This window comes from Aplidium turbinatum, chromosome 5 (assembly GCF_918807975.1).
Source record: "Aplidium turbinatum chromosome 5, kaAplTurb1.1, whole genome shotgun sequence".
NCBI lineage: Eukaryota > Metazoa > Chordata > Ascidiacea > Aplousobranchia > Polyclinidae > Aplidium > Aplidium turbinatum.
Window position 1 is genome coordinate 23,066,318 of NC_137476.1, and position 17,196 is coordinate 23,083,513.

General features: G+C 45.4%; 7 protein-coding genes across 7 annotated transcripts; 6 read left to right on the forward strand and 1 right to left on the reverse strand.

The window, feature by feature from the left end:
- Window positions 1–4,370: 4,370 nt before the first annotated feature.
- LOC145770587 (uncharacterized) lies at window positions 4,371–5,004 on the forward strand. The gene has a single exon (XM_082582273.1). It carries the CDS (start codon window positions 4,376–4,378, stop codon window positions 4,967–4,969), a length of 594 nt encoding a protein of 197 aa, XP_082438399.1. The 5' UTR covers window positions 4,371–4,375; the 3' UTR covers window positions 4,970–5,004.
- Window positions 5,005–5,217: 213 nt separating this feature from the next.
- LOC145770488 (histone H4) lies at window positions 5,218–5,587 on the forward strand. Its single transcript, XM_082582151.1, has one exon. It carries the CDS (start codon window positions 5,259–5,261, stop codon window positions 5,568–5,570), a length of 312 nt encoding a protein of 103 aa, XP_082438277.1. The 5' UTR covers window positions 5,218–5,258; the 3' UTR covers window positions 5,571–5,587.
- A 224-nt stretch (window positions 5,588–5,811) lies between these two features.
- On the forward strand, window positions 5,812–6,302 carry LOC145770668 (histone H3). Its single transcript, XM_082582361.1, has one exon. It carries the CDS (start codon window positions 5,892–5,894, stop codon window positions 6,300–6,302), a length of 411 nt encoding a protein of 136 aa, XP_082438487.1. The 5' UTR covers window positions 5,812–5,891.
- A 497-nt stretch (window positions 6,303–6,799) lies between these two features.
- LOC145770588 (histone H2AX) lies at window positions 6,800–7,247 on the reverse strand. Its single transcript, XM_082582274.1, has one exon. It carries the CDS (start codon window positions 7,245–7,247, stop codon window positions 6,870–6,872), a length of 378 nt encoding a protein of 125 aa, XP_082438400.1. The 3' UTR covers window positions 6,800–6,869.
- A 285-nt stretch (window positions 7,248–7,532) lies between these two features.
- On the forward strand, window positions 7,533–7,901 carry LOC145770589 (histone H2B.1-like). Its single transcript, XM_082582275.1, has one exon. The coding sequence runs from the start codon at window positions 7,536–7,538 to the stop codon at window positions 7,896–7,898; it is 363 nt and encodes a 120-aa protein (XP_082438401.1). The 5' UTR covers window positions 7,533–7,535; the 3' UTR covers window positions 7,899–7,901.
- A 7,935-nt stretch (window positions 7,902–15,836) lies between these two features.
- LOC145770774 (uncharacterized) lies at window positions 15,837–16,435 on the forward strand. The gene has a single exon (XM_082582491.1). The coding sequence runs from the start codon at window positions 15,842–15,844 to the stop codon at window positions 16,433–16,435; it is 594 nt and encodes a 197-aa protein (XP_082438617.1). The 5' UTR covers window positions 15,837–15,841.
- A 245-nt stretch (window positions 16,436–16,680) lies between these two features.
- Window positions 16,681–17,056, forward strand: LOC145770471 (histone H4). Its single transcript, XM_082582131.1, has one exon. The coding sequence runs from the start codon at window positions 16,728–16,730 to the stop codon at window positions 17,037–17,039; it is 312 nt and encodes a 103-aa protein (XP_082438257.1). The 5' UTR covers window positions 16,681–16,727; the 3' UTR covers window positions 17,040–17,056.
- The last annotated feature ends 140 nt before the right edge of the window (window positions 17,057–17,196 follow it).

Sequence of the window (17,196 nt, forward strand, 5' to 3'; positions counted from 1 at the left end):
GCTATATTATACTTGTTTAATACTTGTAATGTGACGCCGGCGCCGAGTCAGACTGCTATCACACTCTCAGCCAGTCAGTGGTGCCAGATGTCGCCACTGCAGCGGATTAAAACTCATCCGCTACAGTTCATTTGTACTTGCTATTTTTCGGGCTCTCTCAGAAAAATTTTGCTACGATTTATTAAAACCCGCTACATGTCATAAAATATCAATAAAAATGAATACTACGGACATTACTTTGATAGAAACACGTAAATATCTATTTGGCATTTTTTTTTATCTAACATTTTCCTTGTTTGGCCTTTTTTTGTATTATTTTGGATTTAAGACCTTTTCATTAGTCTGGCAACTCTGATTGGACCTATAGCCAAGTAAAAGTTTGTTTGCACTGAGCGTGTACATTAATTTTTTTTTTTCTTTATTTGGACAAAATTGATATCAGCCCTGCTGTTAACACTTTTGGAAAGCAACATAAAAATCCTTCTTTCTAAGTGACCAGAATTATTTCCTTGCATCTGAATGGAAGGCCTTTTCGATGGTCTTCTAAGCTGCTTACTGCATATCAAACAGAGTCAACGCGAAGTGCACAGGTTCTGTTGGCCAGGTCACGGCGGCCAGCAGTCACAGTGGCCCTATTTCCGATTGCAATGTTTGTGTTCTTAAGCTCAGTCGAGAAAGCTGTTGCGATACATCTGGGCAATTTCAATAAAAGTGTGTACTTTGGCACTTTTTTATGTTGCCCCCCCTGCTAAAAATTTTGTGTTGGAATTTCTGACTGATGCTGTACGAGATCCTGCCGGATTACCTGGCAAGACGGGGGGAAAAGCGAAGCGCAATTTTAAGCTGTTTTCAATGGCAGTGCTCCAGAAGTTAACATAATGGGGAGTTAATTGCCAGATTCCGAAACGAAAACATGCAATGCGATCAGTTCTTCATGTCTCGGTCTATTCTAAAAGCAAAGTCGTCTAATCGTTTCAAAAATACGAATTATAATGTTGGACAAGTCCTGCCTAAGATATTGTCGGTTTCGGTTTGTCCCTTTCCTTTCTAGTTGACGACATTGTTCAGGTTTTTGTCTTTTACCCATATGCGCAGGCCATGTCAACGTGCAAGGCTTCAGATTTGACTGGACGCCGATCTGCAGCGCTTGATAGCAGTCAAAATCGCGAGTATAACTTGATACTTTGGACCTTCCCCATCTTCCCCTTTGACAATAGGCTAGCGTTTAAAAGTCGTGTGAAGTGTGATTGGCACGCAGATTTTTTCAGCATTTTTAGAGTGAATATTATCTTATAAAGTGAATAGTGAGTGAGAGTGAATTTTAATTGTTAATTGTTTGAAAGTGCACTGAAAATTGGTCTTTTCGCGTACAAATCTCACAATAATTCGCTCCCAGTGCCGGATTAACCATTAGGCAAAGTAGGCACGTGCCTACAAGGCCAGTCAAAAATCCAGGCCACTTTAAAATCAGTAGAAATTTGGTCATGTTTTCAAAATAATTATTTTCTAAAGTAAAAAGTATTTATCTTAATTGCTCTGTATTTCCAGATGAAGTAAAGGTCGCAAAAATCTTTAAAAAAAGACGAATTGAAACATGTTGTCACTTCAAAACAATATTTTGCAGCGCTTCAATACTAGTAGCAAGTTGCTTCAAAGTTCCACTATCGAACTGACACTAGCCATTGGTGGATAAATTCTTGGATGAGTGCAGAGAGAATTTTGACTGTTATTGGCAGCAGGCACGTGATTGCTGTGGCAGCAGCATATATAAATCTGAAAGTCGGCGAGCACCAAAGCGACAGAAGAATGTCAGTGATGGAGCTGCTACAGATGATGTGGACAGTGGAAGGAATGTCGGGCCAGCAAAAATTTAAAATCAACACGTTTTATGTGATCATCGACCAACTAAAGAGCGACTACAGAAACGTATCGATGCATATTCCATGGTGCTGCAGAGGTTTGGAGTTTTGACAGAGTACGACTCCATGTCTGTTAAAGACATCGATGTTGCTGTTGCAGGTCTGGTTGGTGTGTATTCAAAGGACCTTTCTTCCGGCTTCTCATCAGAATTTCGTCAGTTTATGTGCTGGTATAAAGACTATAAAGAGCAAAGACGCGATGAAACAGCAGCAACAGGAAGGGCCCAGAAGATGTTTAAAATGCTGCACACAACTGGTGTTTATAATGCACTTCCGAACACTGAAGTAGCACTTAGAATGCACTTGTCTCTAATGGCTACGAATTGCTCGGGGGAACGCTCGTTTTCACAACTGAAACGAATTAAAGACGTCAAACGATCAACAATGTGTCAACAACGTCTTGGTACACTGGCACTTTTGTGTATCGAAAGCGATCTACTCCGTAAGATTGACCTCCAAAAACTAGTTAACGTGTTTTCAATTGCAAAAACGCGCTAAGTTGTTATTTAGTTAGGCATATGGCCAAGTTTTTGCACGGTACCCTGTGTTATAGTTGCAACAACGATCTTTGTGACAATGATTTGGCAACACTGATAATTTCAATATTTTAGTTGGCAACCCTGATTTTCGGGCCACTTATAAAATGTGCCTACAGGCCAGCAGACCCTTAATCCGGCACTGTTCGCTCCTCTAATCTTTTTAAATACCCCAAGGCGGTTCACCGCCTGTCCACAAGAGGTCGTGATGAGGACTCGCTAAACGTTCCATAGCTTTCAAAAACACCACTCAGCCTACTCAGCATCTAACAGACTTCACAGGAGCGAAAACATGAAACGAATTTCCTACTTCACTTTTGTCCACAAATTAAAACAGCATCTAAGCAAATCGGATACCCAGTGGGAAATTCACTTGAGGCCGTTCTGCACACTTGCGAAGGCTTCAATCAACCATCCGAAATGGCTTACACTACATGTAAAAGGCTACCAAAGCAATATTGTCCACTGCAAATGTCTGTGTTTGTAGATCTCAACAGCAACGACAGCGTCACAAAAGAGACGAGAGCTACACCAACACCATCAGGACTCCGACGCACATATCCACAAGCTCATCACATCCATCGCCAGAAACAATGCCTTTGGATCTCGAAGCTCAACCGTCTTTGGCTATACTGTGTGATCACTGGTCGTAGCAAGAGCTCATCATCATGCCCTCCCGAGCCACATCGCGTCGGCTTCCAGCCTGGTGATGGGTTTCTTTCATGTCCCTTTTCTTTTCCTGTCCGATCATGATGATGGCACATCCACGTCATCAATATTGGAACTGGCAAGATAACTTTTTGAGATCAAAAACGCACGGAATCTTCTGCGTTGCCAAGAAAATTGAACGGCAATTTTGTGCGTTTTGGACCTTTGCATCTTGTAAGCATCTTCGTCTCGTCAGTTGGTTTTTATGTTGTGCCGTGATGCTGCTGAACTGGTAGTTTTTACCTGTCTCTCAGCATCCTTGGCAAAACAGTTTGAGAATGAGATCCTTGACAAAGTCGGTCGTTCTGACTGACAAAACGTTCGAAATGGAGCTGGTTATCGCTCTCAACATCTTGTGGTAGCCCAATTTGCAGTCTCCAAAAGAACCCAAAATATCATTCTACAATCTTCCATTAGGCTATACTGTTCAATGCTGCACGTGCGGCGCCTTTCTTTGCTTTTGTTGAATTTTGTGCCGTTTGTTGTCTGGGTTGTGTGGCCTTGCTTGCAACCGACACTTCCTGTACTACATGAGCAATGAGCTCAATGAGTTCTTGGAGGAGGATTTGAAAAGAAACAATGCAAATGGAACAACACCGAAAGCAACCGTGCGGTTCCTTTGCAAAAGGGGCCCAGTTTTTCCATCGCCAGGTGGCGGCAAACGTACGTGCGATTGCGACAGGCACGCGGAGCCGTCGTGTCCTTGCGAGCGTGCTAAGATCAAGGCCTGTGCGACAGACGACCGAAAAGCTGTGCTTTTGGGCCCTAGTCCGTTCGAGCCATGCGCGTGGCAATCGCGCAAGCGTGCACGGACTGGGGCCGACTCAAGCTTGTTTGCACACAGCCGCGTCAAAATCGTAAGCGCATGAGTTTGTCGCCGAAAAGTCTTTAGCTGCCTGCTATCGAGGCGTCTTGGCAGAAGCCAGGTCAAACCAATTCGCCAGCGCTTCAGTCAGCTGACGACCCGGTTTGTTTGGCGGCCAACGTCAGGCAGAATCGGGCCCCTGAAGAGGAGATCTGCGACCAGGGCGGCGTCGATCGACCCCGCACAAGCACAGGTTTTAGATGGATCAACGCGAGATTGCACGCGCGCCGCCGCCGCGATATCGTTTCGCTTTGGTCGGAAATTGCGGTACTAATTTGTTATCGCGGCGACGCGCGCGATCGATCAACAAAAGCATTACATATTCAGCAATCCAAACGAGCAAAATAATGTCAACCGACGCTTCGAAAAAGCAAAAGAAAACCGCCGCGCACCCTCCCTATGCGGACATGGTGAAAGGTGCGATCGGTGCTCTCAAAGACAGAAGCGGATCTTCCCGTCAGAAGATTCTGAAGTACATCAAAGACAATCACCAGGTCGGCGACAACGCCACCAGGCTGGTCTGCTCCGCGATTAAGCGGCTACGCGCCAGCGAGCAGATCGTGAGTACCAAAGGCACCACCAGTGGCGCGTCTGGTTCCTTCAAGCTCAACAAGGCTGCAACCGAGCCGAAGAAAAAGAAGACGACTGCCAAAAAGCCGAAGACAGCTGCCCAGGTGAAAAAGACCGCCGCTAAGAAGACTGTCAAGAAAACGGCGACCGGTGGCGCTGCCAAAAAGACTGCGAGCAAGAAGGCGACGACCAAGAGCGGATCGAAAAAGACCGCTGTCAAAAAGTCCAGCCCCAAGAAACCGTCTGCCAAAAAGGGCGCAGTCAAAAAGCCGGCTGCCAAGAAGGCGACCGCCGCCAGCAAAAAGACCAAGAAGCCGGCCGCGAAGAAAGTGGCCAAGAAGCCAGCGGCGAAGAAATCTGGAAAGAAGTGAGCTGTCACACGTCGTCGTCAGCAGCAGCGGTGAGCATTCGCAAAACGGCTCTTTTCAGAGCCACCCATCACTGCGTGAAAAGAGCACTTCGATGCGTTCGGCGACCAGTCCAGCGCGATGCGACGCCATTTTTCGACGTTGATCTCTCGCGCCATTGGCGGCCGGAAAGTGTTTCGACGGCGTTCGAAATTGCGATAGATAAGTCAGCAAACGTGCCGTCAGAGAACACTTGCTAAGTTAATTTCACTTTGTGTTGAATTTTTGTTGTATTTGCATCCATCTTACGAAAATGTCTGGACGTGGCAAAGGAGGAAAAGGTTTGGGAAAGGGAGGCGCTAAGCGCCACAGAAAAGTCTTGCGTGACAACATCCAGGGAATCACCAAGCCCGCTATCAGGCGACTCGCTCGTCGAGGCGGTGTCAAGCGCATTTCCGGCTTGATTTACGAAGAAACCCGAGGCGTGTTGAAGGTCTTCCTTGAGAACGTGATTCGCGACGCCGTCACCTACACCGAGCACGCAAAACGAAAGACAGTCACCGCCCTCGATGTCGTTTACGCGCTGAAGCGCCAAGGACGAACCCTGTACGGTTTCGGCGGTTAGAAGGCTCATCAATGACAGCAACAACAAACCGGCCCTTTTCAGGGCCACTTAAACTTTTGAAAAGAGACTTTTACCGCGCGAGTCCTTCGGGCACGCCGGCGCTCATTTCACGCACGGTTCGCCGGGACCGAGAAAATTAAGGTCGTTGAGAAATTATGCTCAGTTTTCAACTCGCCGCCCGATTGGCTGACAAAAGAGCGCGCGCTTTGCTCAGAGCCAATGAGATCTCTCCTGACTCGGCTCGCCGACGCTATATAAGCCATCACGCTTGCCGGTGCAGTCAGACCTCTTGTCAAGAGAAGAACAATAAAAAATCGCGAAATGGCTCGAACTAAGCAGACCGCTCGCAAGTCAACTGGTGGCAAAGCGCCCCGAAAGCAGCTGGCAACGAAGGCCGCTCGCAAGAGCGCCCCAGCCACCGGGGGCGTCAAGAAGCCTCATCGCTATCGACCGGGAACCGTCGCCTTGCGTGAAATCAGACGTTACCAGAAGTCAACTGAACTGCTCATTCGCAAACTTCCCTTCCAGCGACTGGTTCGCGAGATCGCCCAAGACTTCAAGACCGACCTTCGTTTCCAGAGCAGCGCCGTCATGGCTCTGCAAGAAGCCAGCGAGGCGTACCTTGTCGGCCTGTTCGAAGACACCAACCTGTGCGCGATCCACGCCAAGCGGGTCACCATCATGCCCAAGGACATCCAGCTAGCCCGTCGCATCCGCGGAGAACGCGCTTAAGCGTCGTCCTCGCATCAAACGGCTCTTTTCAGAGCCACCTGTCACTGTGAAAGAGACTTGGCTGCGCGAGTAAAGCGTAGGGCTATTCGAAAAGTTGTCGGCGATCCTGAGCAAAATGTTCAAGGTGTTTCTTTTTTCGAAACGAGACTTCAGTTTGAACAGCCCTTGGTTTGAGGGCGCAGCCAGTAGCCTTACCTAAATAGCTTATTATTTAGCGCAAACTACGCTCCTGGGCGCGTTGTGCATGACGGTGAAATTGCTTTTCAGCCATAATGCTCAGTAGTTGTAGGTATAGCATGTTTTCGGGCGAATTCATTTAAATTTTCAGCAACCGCTGCGATTTCATTTGACACCGCAGAGAAGAGCACACTTCTCTCAAAACGAAACCACCACGACTAGTAAAACCGAGATTTTGGGCTCATTATTTCATTGAAATTGCACGCGCTCAAACCTGGCCATATTGTAGCTGGTCGTGTCAACACAAGAACCTTTGCGTTCATTACATCTTTTGCAACATGAGGTGGCTCTGAAAAGAGCCGTTTTGTGCGAAAGGCAAAAATCGCCGACTTAAGCTTTCTTCGAAGTCTTCTTGGGAAGGAGCACGGCTTGGATGTTGGGCAAAACACCACCTTGTGCAATGGTGACTCCGCCCAGAAGCTTGTTCAGTTCCTCGTCGTTGCGGATGGCGAGCTGAAGGTGACGGGGAATGATTCTCGTCTTCTTGTTGTCGCGGGCGGCGTTACCGGCCAACTCCAACACCTCGGCGCTCAAGTACTCGAGCACGGCCGCAAGGTACACTGGTGCTCCTGCACCAACGCGCTCCGAGTAATGTCCAGTGCGCAAGAGTCTGTGCACACGACCGACTGGAAATTGAAGACCAGCTCGCGACGACCTGCTCTTTGGCTTCGCCTTGGATTTTCCGCCGCCTTTGCCACGTCCTGACATGTTTCAATTAATTGAGGTTTGCAAAGTAGTTGAAAACAAAATAGAATCAGAATTTACCGAGCAGAGCGCGCGAAACGAGTTTTTATACCATCCGAGCTGTCGTCGAAAATCTGACGGTTTTTATGGCGCGCGCCAGCGCTGGCCAATGGAAAAACAGCGACGCGCGTTTCATTTTTTTCATTGGCCAAATCCAGCAGCCACTCGACGCTTCATTTGCATACGCTCGAGCTATAAAGCAAAAATCTACGATGCGCGCTTTATCACTCGTCTTTTGAGCAAACTAGCGAAATGGCGTCCGCAAGCAAGGGAAGCAAGAAAGCTGTCAAGAAAACCGCACCTGCCGACAAGCAGAAGAAGAGGCGCGCAAAGCGAAAGGAAAGTTTCAGCATCTACATCTATAAGGTGCTCAAGCAAGTCCACCCGGACACGGGAATCTCCAGCAAGGCGATGAGCATCATGAATTCTTTCGTGAATGACATCTTCGAGCGCATCGCCTCTGAAGCGTCCCGTCTGGCTCACTACAACAAGAGAGCGACCATCAGCAGTCGCGAAATCCAGACTGCCGTTCGATTGCTGTTGCCCGGCGAACTGGCGAAGCACGCCGTGTCCGAAGGCACCAAAGCAGTCACGAAGTACACCAGCTCCAAGTAAACGACGACCTGCATTTCAAACAACAAACGGCTCTTTTCAGAGCCACCTTGTAAAGCAAAAGAGTCTTTTCACTGGGTTGGTTGCTGGCTGCTGTGTTTCATCAGCATTTTTCGTTCGCGAAAGCCTCGACGCCCGTTTCGCAGACGTTCGAAATTACTCACTGAGCCAGACAAGTTTTCTTTGAGGTGGACTTCGAAAATTCCTTTTCGTTTCAACCAAACACAGCCCTTGAGGTAACCTGGGTCGCTTCTTTAATTTCAGTTGTCCTAACCCCCGACGTCTGTCTTGACAGGTTTTTCTTACCTTGCAAAGCGTTACATTTCCCGTGCCAAGCAACCGCACTCGTTGCGATTCCGAAAACGTTTCAGCGAGCACAAACATTATGCCGGGTGGAGATTCAATTCGGACAAAGAACGATAAATTGGCCCAAACCACATCTACTTTCTGTATTTGTTGATTTGGGGAGCCACAAGTGGAGTTAAAGTGTGGGACCATCACTGAAATCGCAACCTTTTCAATATTTTGCAGTAACCTGAAAAAGCACTTGCATTCTCCAAATCAACCTATGCCGCAACTCTTTAATCATCTGACTCTATTATTGATTGTTGCACCAAATCCTGGTATAGCATGCCTTTCCAAATGCCACTTTCGTAAATTTTTCCTACCTATATTACTATATTGTACATTAACATATTTTACTATACGTATATCTTATCATACATTACACCCGAATGGATGAGGATGATGATTAATATCTTTATTCTTCCATGAATAAGCTACTATACCGTGTTGCATAATTTAATGTTTGCCATATCACCAAGTTACTACAAGCTTGCATCTAACTTCCTACTGATTATTATAGGCTGTTACGTTTGTTCAGAAGATCGCTTGACTTTTCGTGAGATTATTGGTTTAGGTTGGTTTGAAAAAGATGCTTGAAACAACTCAGACACTACATCCTTCATCGGCACTACCAAAGAGTCTCCTCCTCTCGAAAACACTCCATCCCTCACTGACGCTATCAAAGATGATTCACCTCTTGTTATATTGGCGATACCAAAAACACCCTATGCTATATCATCATCTTTCTTATGATGCTCTTACATGTGCAGGAATTTAATTTAAAAACCAAGCTTTTTTAACTGTTTTATCTTGGTAATGAGCTGCCACGTTGTGTATTTCTTTTGCAATCTATAGGCTTTTTAATGTCGTTGCTGCGAACACTTTATTTCTGTATAAAGTCTGCAAATAGTTCTTGTTTTGATAGTCCGTTGCCTAATTACGATATGTGTGTGTGTATTAGTTTGTTTTTGCGATGTTGTTAGAGTTCAGTCGTGTTCTCATTGCTTCAAGAATTGGCGAACGAGAAGACGACTGATTGCTAACTAATTCGTCTACTTGTTTTAAAGTATCAGGTTTGGTGGCCGTGCTTGAGTATATTTTTATCGATGCATATGCCGCAATATTATTACAGTAGATCTTCTCATGCACGTCTTAAAGCATTAATTAAGGTTTTGCCACCTTTTCCTTTTGTTGGTTTTGTTACTGTATTTCTTTTTCACAATATCATTTCTCTTGCATTCTGACAAAGAAAAATAAATTGAATTGAATAAATGTGCGCAACTGTATCGTGCCTGTTTGGGCACCCACAAGGTATCAAACTAGTCACAGTCGGTCAATCCCTTCATGAGCAATATGTGGTTGACCGCTTTATTGAAGATAGCATACGCTGTTATACAAATCCCATGCTGCAGGCCTTGCTTGAGTATATTTTTATCGATGCATATGCCGCAATATTAGATCTTTTCATGCACGTCTTAAAGCATTAATTAAGGTTTTGCCACCTTTTCCTTTTGTTGGTTTTGTTACTGTATTTCTTTTTCACAATATCATTTCTCTTGCATTCTGACAAAGAAAAATAAATTGAATTGAATAAATGTGCGCAACTGTATCGTGCCTGTTTGGGCACCCACAAGGTATCAAACTATAGTCACAGTCGGTCAATCCCTTCATGAGCAATATGTGGTTGACCGCTTTATTGCACATAGCATACGCTGTTATACAAATCCCATGCTGCAGGCCTGCAACAAAAACGGAAAAAAATGAAAAAGCACTGGTCACAATTTCTACTACTTCATAACGTCCACCTTATAGGGTGGTCCTCATCTGGCGACTTTTTCAAGCTTTACACGGGCGCCCTCTAAAATAGTTCCAAATTGGTCTCAAGTTGTTGTTTTTCTGCTTTTTTTTTTAATAATCAACAGTGCTCAAAGACCTTGAATTTTTTGCATGCGGGCCACTTAAGCACTAAGGAGAGTTGTGGCGGGCCGCACTAATAAAATTTTAGGTTGGTTGAAAAGAACGCATTTCGTACCCAGTAGCCTATCCAGCGTTACATGTTAATATTTATCTTCGAATACCGCAGCAACAAAATTAGTTGAACAACGCTACTGCAAGGCCAAGCTCCTTTAACAACACTTTTGACTTCTTTAACAATGCCTAATAAACGAGGCCACTTGTTTTGCGCACTTATAACGAGGCGAGCGGTTTTATCAGAATATTCATCGCCAAGCAAGAGTGGTGTCGTCACTTCGCTTCACAACAGATGTCTTGCAATTAACTGTTCAGTAAACAAGGAAATGTTTGACACATCGCATTACAGGCAACAATAGTGACCTGCAAACATATCAGTGAAAATAGGCTCCAATAACAGGGAGAAAGAAACCAGGCACCATGAAACAAACTCTTGTGGAAATCACCGAAAAAAACGTTTCTGTCGTAACTTATGAACAGTGCTCCTTCTGAAAAAGCAACGACTTGGTTTTTTATCCTTTTTGTGAGAATCTCTATAAACGTCTTTTTTTGATTATTAGACAACTGTCACTTGCGGTGCTCATCAGCATGGCAAGACTTGTTGATTAACAACATTTTGCAGTAGCCTGCTTCGTATTAAAACCAAAAAAGTCTTTTAATTTTTTTTGAAAATATAATATTTTGCCATTTTTTTATAAATTGAGTTTGCATACCGACCTATTTTGCCAACAAAAACTTGTATAAAGGGAACACTGCTCGTGAAACACAATAACGGTGAAATGCACAATAGTGTTTACAGACAATTTCGAAGTTCGAAAACAGGCATTTTAATCAATCACCGGGACAGTGTAGTTGGACATCGCATTGGTATAACTTTAAGCGACCTCCACCTAGAACTACAATCTGATTGGTCGGTCGGTGGAATCGTTATGCAAAGCAAAAATATGCCAAGTCCCGGAAAGTATTTTTTGCCTTCATGCTCTTTAACTCATCAAGAAAAGTCTTTTTGGTTATACTTGTACGCTGATACCTTCCGCGGGCCGCCATTTGGTGACCCCTGTTCTAGAACATCAGATGACAGCTAACATTTTGTCTTACTTTCGTGCTATAGGCCGTAATATTGGCCTTATTCTAGATTTGGCCTTAAATTTGGCCTTTTTTTAAATTAATCTTCAAAATGCATAATAAGCAATATTTCTCACACATCGCAACCTTTACCAGATGAAAACCGTATTCACCATTGTTCAATGCACGTGCTATATTATACTTGTTTAATACTTGTAATGTGACGCCGGCGCCGAGTCAGACTGCTATCACACTCTCAGCCAGTCAGTGGTGCCAGATGTCGCCACTGCAGCGGATTAAAACTCATCCGCTACAGTTCATTTGTACTTGCTATTTTTCGGGCTCTCTCAGAAAAATTTTGCTACGATTTATTAAAACCCGCTACATGTCATAAAATATCAATAAAAATGAATACTACGGACATTACTTTGATAGAAACACGTAAATATCTATTTGGCATTTTTTTTTATCTAACATTTTCCTTGTTTGGCCTTTTTTTGTATTATTTTGGATTTAAGACCTTTTCATTAGTCTGGCAACTCTGATTGGACCTATAGCCAAGTAAAAGTTTGTTTGCACTGAGCGTGTACATTAATTTTTTTTTTTCTTTATTTGGACAAAATTGATATCAGCCCTGCTGTTAACACTTTTGGAAAGCAACATAAAAATCCTTCTTTCTAAGTGACCAGAATTATTTCCTTGCATCTGAATGGAAGGCCTTTTCGATGGTCTTCTAAGCTGCTTACTGCATATCAAACAGAGTCAACGCGAAGTGCACAGGTTCTGTTGGCCAGGTCACGGCGGCCAGCAGTCACAGTGGCCCTATTTCCGATTGCAATGTTTGTGTTCTTAAGCTCAGTCGAGAAAGCTGTTGCGATACATCTGGGCAATTTCAATAAAAGTGTGTACTTTGGCACTTTTTTATGTTGCCCCCCCTGCTAAAAATTTTGTGTTGGAATTTCTGACTGATGCTGTACGAGATCCTGCCGGATTACCTGGCAAGACGGGGGGAAAAGCGAAGCGCAATTTTAAGCTGTTTTCAATGGCAGTGCTCCAGAAGTTAACATAATGGGGAGTTAATTGCCAGATTCCGAAACGAAAACATGCAATGCGATCAGTTCTTCATGTCTCGGTCTATTCTAAAAGCAAAGTCGTCTAATCGTTTCAAAAATACGAATTATAATGTTGGACAAGTCCTGCCTAAGATATTGTCGGTTTCGGTTTGTCCCTTTCCTTTCTAGTTGACGACATTGTTCAGGTTTTTGTCTTTTACCCATATGCGCAGGCCATGTCAACGTGCAAGGCTTCAGATTTGACTGGACGCCGATCTGCAGCGCTTGATAGCAGTCAAAATCGCGAGTATAACTTGATACTTTGGACCTTCCCCATCTTCCCCTTTGACAATAGGCTAGCGTTTAAAAGTCGTGTGAAGTGTGATTGGCACGCAGATTTTTTCAGCATTTTTAGAGTGAATATTATCTTATAAAGTGAATAGTGAGTGAGAGTGAATTTTAATTGTTAATTGTTTGAAAGTGCACTGAAAATTGGTCTTTTCGCGTACAAATCTCACAATAATTCGCTCCCAGTGCCGGATTAACCATTAGGCAAAGTAGGCACGTGCCTACAAGGCCAGTCAAAAATCCAGGCCACTTTAAAATCAGTAGAAATTTGGTCATGTTTTCAAAATAATTATTTTCTAAAGTAAAAAGTATTTATCTTAATTGCTCTGTATTTCCAGATGAAGTAAAGGTCGCAAAAATCTTTAAAAAAAGACGAATTGAAACATGTTGTCACTTCAAAACAATATTTTGCAGCGCTTCAATACTAGTAGCAAGTTGCTTCAAAGTTCCACTATCGAACTGACACTAGCCATTGGTGGATAAATTCTTGGATGAGTGCAGAGAGAATTTTGACTGTTATTGGCAGCAGGCACGTGATTGCTGTGGCAGCAGCATATATAAATCTGAAAGTCGGCGAGCACCAAAGCGACAGAAGAATGTCAGTGATGGAGCTGCTACAGATGATGTGGACAGTGGAAGGAATGTCGGGCCAGCAAAAATTTAAAATCAACACGTTTTATGTGATCATCGACCAACTAAAGAGCGACTACAGAAACGTATCGATGCATATTCCATGGTGCTGCAGAGGTTCGGAGTTTTGACAGAGTACGACTCCATGTCTGTTAAAGACATCGATGTTGCTGTTGCAGGTCTGGTTGGTGTGTATTCAAAGGACCTTTCTTCCGGCTTCTCATCAGAATTTCGTCAGTTTATGTGCTGGTATAAAGACTATAAAGAGCAAAGACGCGATGAAACAGCAGCAACAGGAAGGGCCCAGAAGATGTTTAAAATGCTGCACACAACTGGTGTTTATAATGCACTTCCGAACACTGAAGTAGCACTTAGAATGCACTTGTCTCTAATGGCTACGAATTGCTCGGGGGAACGCTCGTTTTCACAACTGAAACGAATTAAAGACGTCAAACGATCAACAATGTGTCAACAACGTCTTGGTACACTGGCACTTTTGTGTATCGAAAGCGATCTACTCCGTAAGATTGACCTCCAAAAACTAGTTAACGTGTTTTCAATTGCAAAAACGCGCTAAGTTGTTATTTAGTTAGGCATATGGCCAAGTTTTTGCACGGTACCCTGTGTTATAGTTGCAACAACGATCTTTGTGACAATGATTTGGCAACACTGATAATTTCAATATTTTAGTTGGCAACCCTGATTTTCGGGCCACTTATAAAATGTGCCTACAGGCCAGCAGACCCTTAATCCGGCACTGTTCGCTCCTCTAATCTTTTTAAATACCCCAAGGCGGTTCACCGCCTGTCCACAAGAGGTCGTGATGAGGACTCGCTAAACGTTCCATAGCTTTCAAAAACACCACTCAGCCTACTCAGCATCTAACAGACTTCACAGGAGCGAAAACATGAAACGAATTTCCTACTTCACTTTTGTCCACAAATTAAAACAGCATCTAAGCAAATCGGATACCCAGTGGGAAATTCACTTGAGGCCGTTCTGCACACTTGCGAAGGCTTCAATCAACCATCCGAAATGGCTTACACTACATGTAAAAGGCTACCAAAGCAATATTGTCCACTGCAAATGTCTGTGTTTGTAGATCTCAACAGCAACGACAGCGTCACAAAAGAGACGAGAGCTACACCAACACCATCAGGACTCCGACGCACATATCCACAAGCTCATCACATCCATCGCCAGAAACAATGCCTTTGGATCTCGAAGCTCAACCGTCTTTGGCTATACTGTGTGATCACTGGTCGTAGCAAGAGCTCATCATCATGCCCTCCCGAGCCACATCGCGTCGGCTTCCAGCCTGGTGATGGGTTTCTTTCATGTCCCTTTTCTTTTCCTGTCCGATCATGATGATGGCACATCCACGTCATCAATATTGGAACTGGCAAGATAACTTTTTGAGATCAAAAACGCACGGAATCTTCTGCGTTGCCAAGAAAATTGAACGGCAATTTTGTGCGTTTTGGACCTTTGCATCTTGTAAGCATCTTCGTCTCGTCAGTTGGTTTTTATGTTGTGCCGTGATGCTGCTGAACTGGTAGTTTTTACCTGTCTCTCAGCATCCTTGGCAAAACAGTTTGAGAATGAGATCCTTGACAAAGTCGGTCGTTCTGACTGACAAAACGTTCGAAATGGAGCTGGTTATCGCTCTCAACATCTTGTGGTAGCCCAATTTGCAGTCTCCAAAAGAACCCAAAATATCATTCTACAATCTTCCATTAGGCTATACTGTTCAATGCTGCACGTGCGGCGCCTTTCTTTGCTTTTGTTGAATTTTGTGCCGTTTGTTGTCTGGGTTGTGTGGCCTTGCTTGCAACCGACACTTCCTGTACTACATGAGCAATGAGCTCAATGAGTTCTTGGAGGAGGATTTGAAAAGAAACAATGCAAATGGAACAACACCGAAAGCAACCGTGCGGTTCCTTTGCAAAAGGGGCCCAGTTTTTCCATCGCCAGGTGGCGGCAAACGTACGTGCGATTGCGACAGGCACGCGGAGCCGTCGTGTCCTTGCGAGCGTGCTAAGATCAAGGCCTGTGCGACAGACGACCGAAAAGCTGTGCTTTTGGGCCCTAGTCCGTTCGAGCCATGCGCGTGGCAATCGCGCAAGCGTGCACGGACTGGGGCCGACTCAAGCTTGTTTGCACACAGCCGCGTCAAAATCGTAAGCGCATGAGTTTGTCGCCGAAAAGTCTTTAGCTGCCTGCTATCGAGGCGTCTTGGCAGAAGCCAGGTCAAACCAATTCGCCAGCGCTTCAGTCAGCTGACGACCCGGTTTGTTTGGCGGCCAACGTCAGGCAGAATCGGGCCCCTGAAGAGGAGATCTGCGACCAGGGCGGCGTCGATCGACCCCGCACAAGCACAGGTTTTAGATGGATCAACGCGAGATTGCACGCGCGCCGCCGCCGCGATATCGTTTCGCTTTGGTCGGAAATTGCGGTACTAATTTGTTATCGCGGCGACGCGCGCGATCGATCAACAAAAGCATTACATATTCAGCAATCCAAACGAGCAAAATAATGTCAACCGACGCTTCGAAAAAGCAAAAGAAAACCGCCGCGCACCCTCCCTATGCGGACATGGTGAAAGGTGCGATCGGTGCTCTCAAAGACAGAAGCGGATCTTCCCGTCAGAAGATTCTGAAGTACATCAAAGACAATCACCAGGTCGGCGACAACGCCACCAGGCTGGTCTGCTCCGCGATTAAGCGGCTACGCGCCAGCGAGCAGATCGTGAGTACCAAAGGCACCACCAGTGGCGCGTCTGGTTCCTTCAAGCTCAACAAGGCTGCAACCGAGCCGAAGAAAAAGAAGACGACTGCCAAAAAGCCGAAGACAGCTGCCCAGGTGAAAAAGACCGCCGCTAAGAAGACTGTCAAGAAAACGGCGACCGGTGGCGCTGCCAAAAAGACTGCGAGCAAGAAGGCGACGACCAAGAGCGGATCGAAAAAGACCGCTGTCAAAAAGTCCAGCCCCAAGAAACCGTCTGCCAAAAAGGGCGCAGTCAAAAAGCCGGCTGCCAAGAAGGCGACCGCCGCCAGCAAAAAGACCAAGAAGCCGGCCGCGAAGAAAGTGGCCAAGAAGCCAGCGGCGAAGAAATCTGGAAAGAAGTGAGCTGTCACACGTCGTCGTCAGCAGCAGCAGCGGTGAGCATTCGCAAAACGGCTCTTTTCAGAGCCACCCATCACTGCGTGAAAAGAGCACTTCGATGCGTTCGGCGACCAGTCCAGCGCGATGCGACGCCATTTTTCGACGTTGATCTCTCGCGCTATTGGCGGCCGGAAAGTGTTTCGACGGCGTTCGAAATTGCGATAGATAAGTCAGCAAACGTGCCGTCAAAGAACACTTGCTAAGTTAATTTCACTTTGTGTTGAATTTTTGTTGTATTTGCATCCATCTTACGAAAATGTCTGGACGTGGCAAAGGAGGAAAAGGTTTGGGAAAGGGAGGCGCTAAGCGCCACAGAAAAGTCTTGCGTGACAACATCCAGGGAATCACCAAGCCCGCTATCAGGCGACTCGCTCGTCGAGGCGGTGTCAAGCGCATTTCCGGCTTGATTTACGAAGAAACCCGAGGCGTGTTGAAGGTCTTCCTTGAGAACGTGATTCGCGACGCCGTCACCTACACCGAGCACGCAAAACGAAAGACAGTCACCGCCCTCGATGTCGTTTACGCGCTGAAGCGCCAAGGACGAACCCTGTACGGTTTCGGCGGTTAGAAGGCTCATCAATGACAGCAACAACAAACCGGCCCTTTTCAGGGCCACTTAAACTTTTGAAAAGAGACTTTTACCGCGCGAGTCCTTCGGGCACGCACGGTTCGCCGGGACCGAGAAAATTAAGGTCGTTGAGAAATTATGCTCAGTTTTCAACTCG

Bases quoted from the DNA above. Each gene is read 5' to 3' on its own strand.
- LOC145770774 (XM_082582491.1), top strand. From the start codon at position 15,842: ATGTCAACCGACGCTTCGAAAAAGCAAAAGAAAACCGCCGCGCACCCT.
- LOC145770587 (XM_082582273.1), top strand. From the start codon at position 4,376: ATGTCAACCGACGCTTCGAAAAAGCAAAAGAAAACCGCCGCGCACCCT.
- LOC145770488 (XM_082582151.1), top strand. From the start codon at position 5,259: ATGTCTGGACGTGGCAAAGGAGGAAAAGGTTTGGGAAAGGGAGGCGCT.
- LOC145770589 (XM_082582275.1), top strand. From the start codon at position 7,536: ATGGCGTCCGCAAGCAAGGGAAGCAAGAAAGCTGTCAAGAAAACCGCA.
- LOC145770471 (XM_082582131.1), top strand. From the start codon at position 16,728: ATGTCTGGACGTGGCAAAGGAGGAAAAGGTTTGGGAAAGGGAGGCGCT.
- LOC145770588 (XM_082582274.1), bottom strand. From the start codon at position 7,247: ATGTCAGGACGTGGCAAAGGCGGCGGAAAATCCAAGGCGAAGCCAAAG.
- LOC145770668 (XM_082582361.1), top strand. From the start codon at position 5,892: ATGGCTCGAACTAAGCAGACCGCTCGCAAGTCAACTGGTGGCAAAGCG.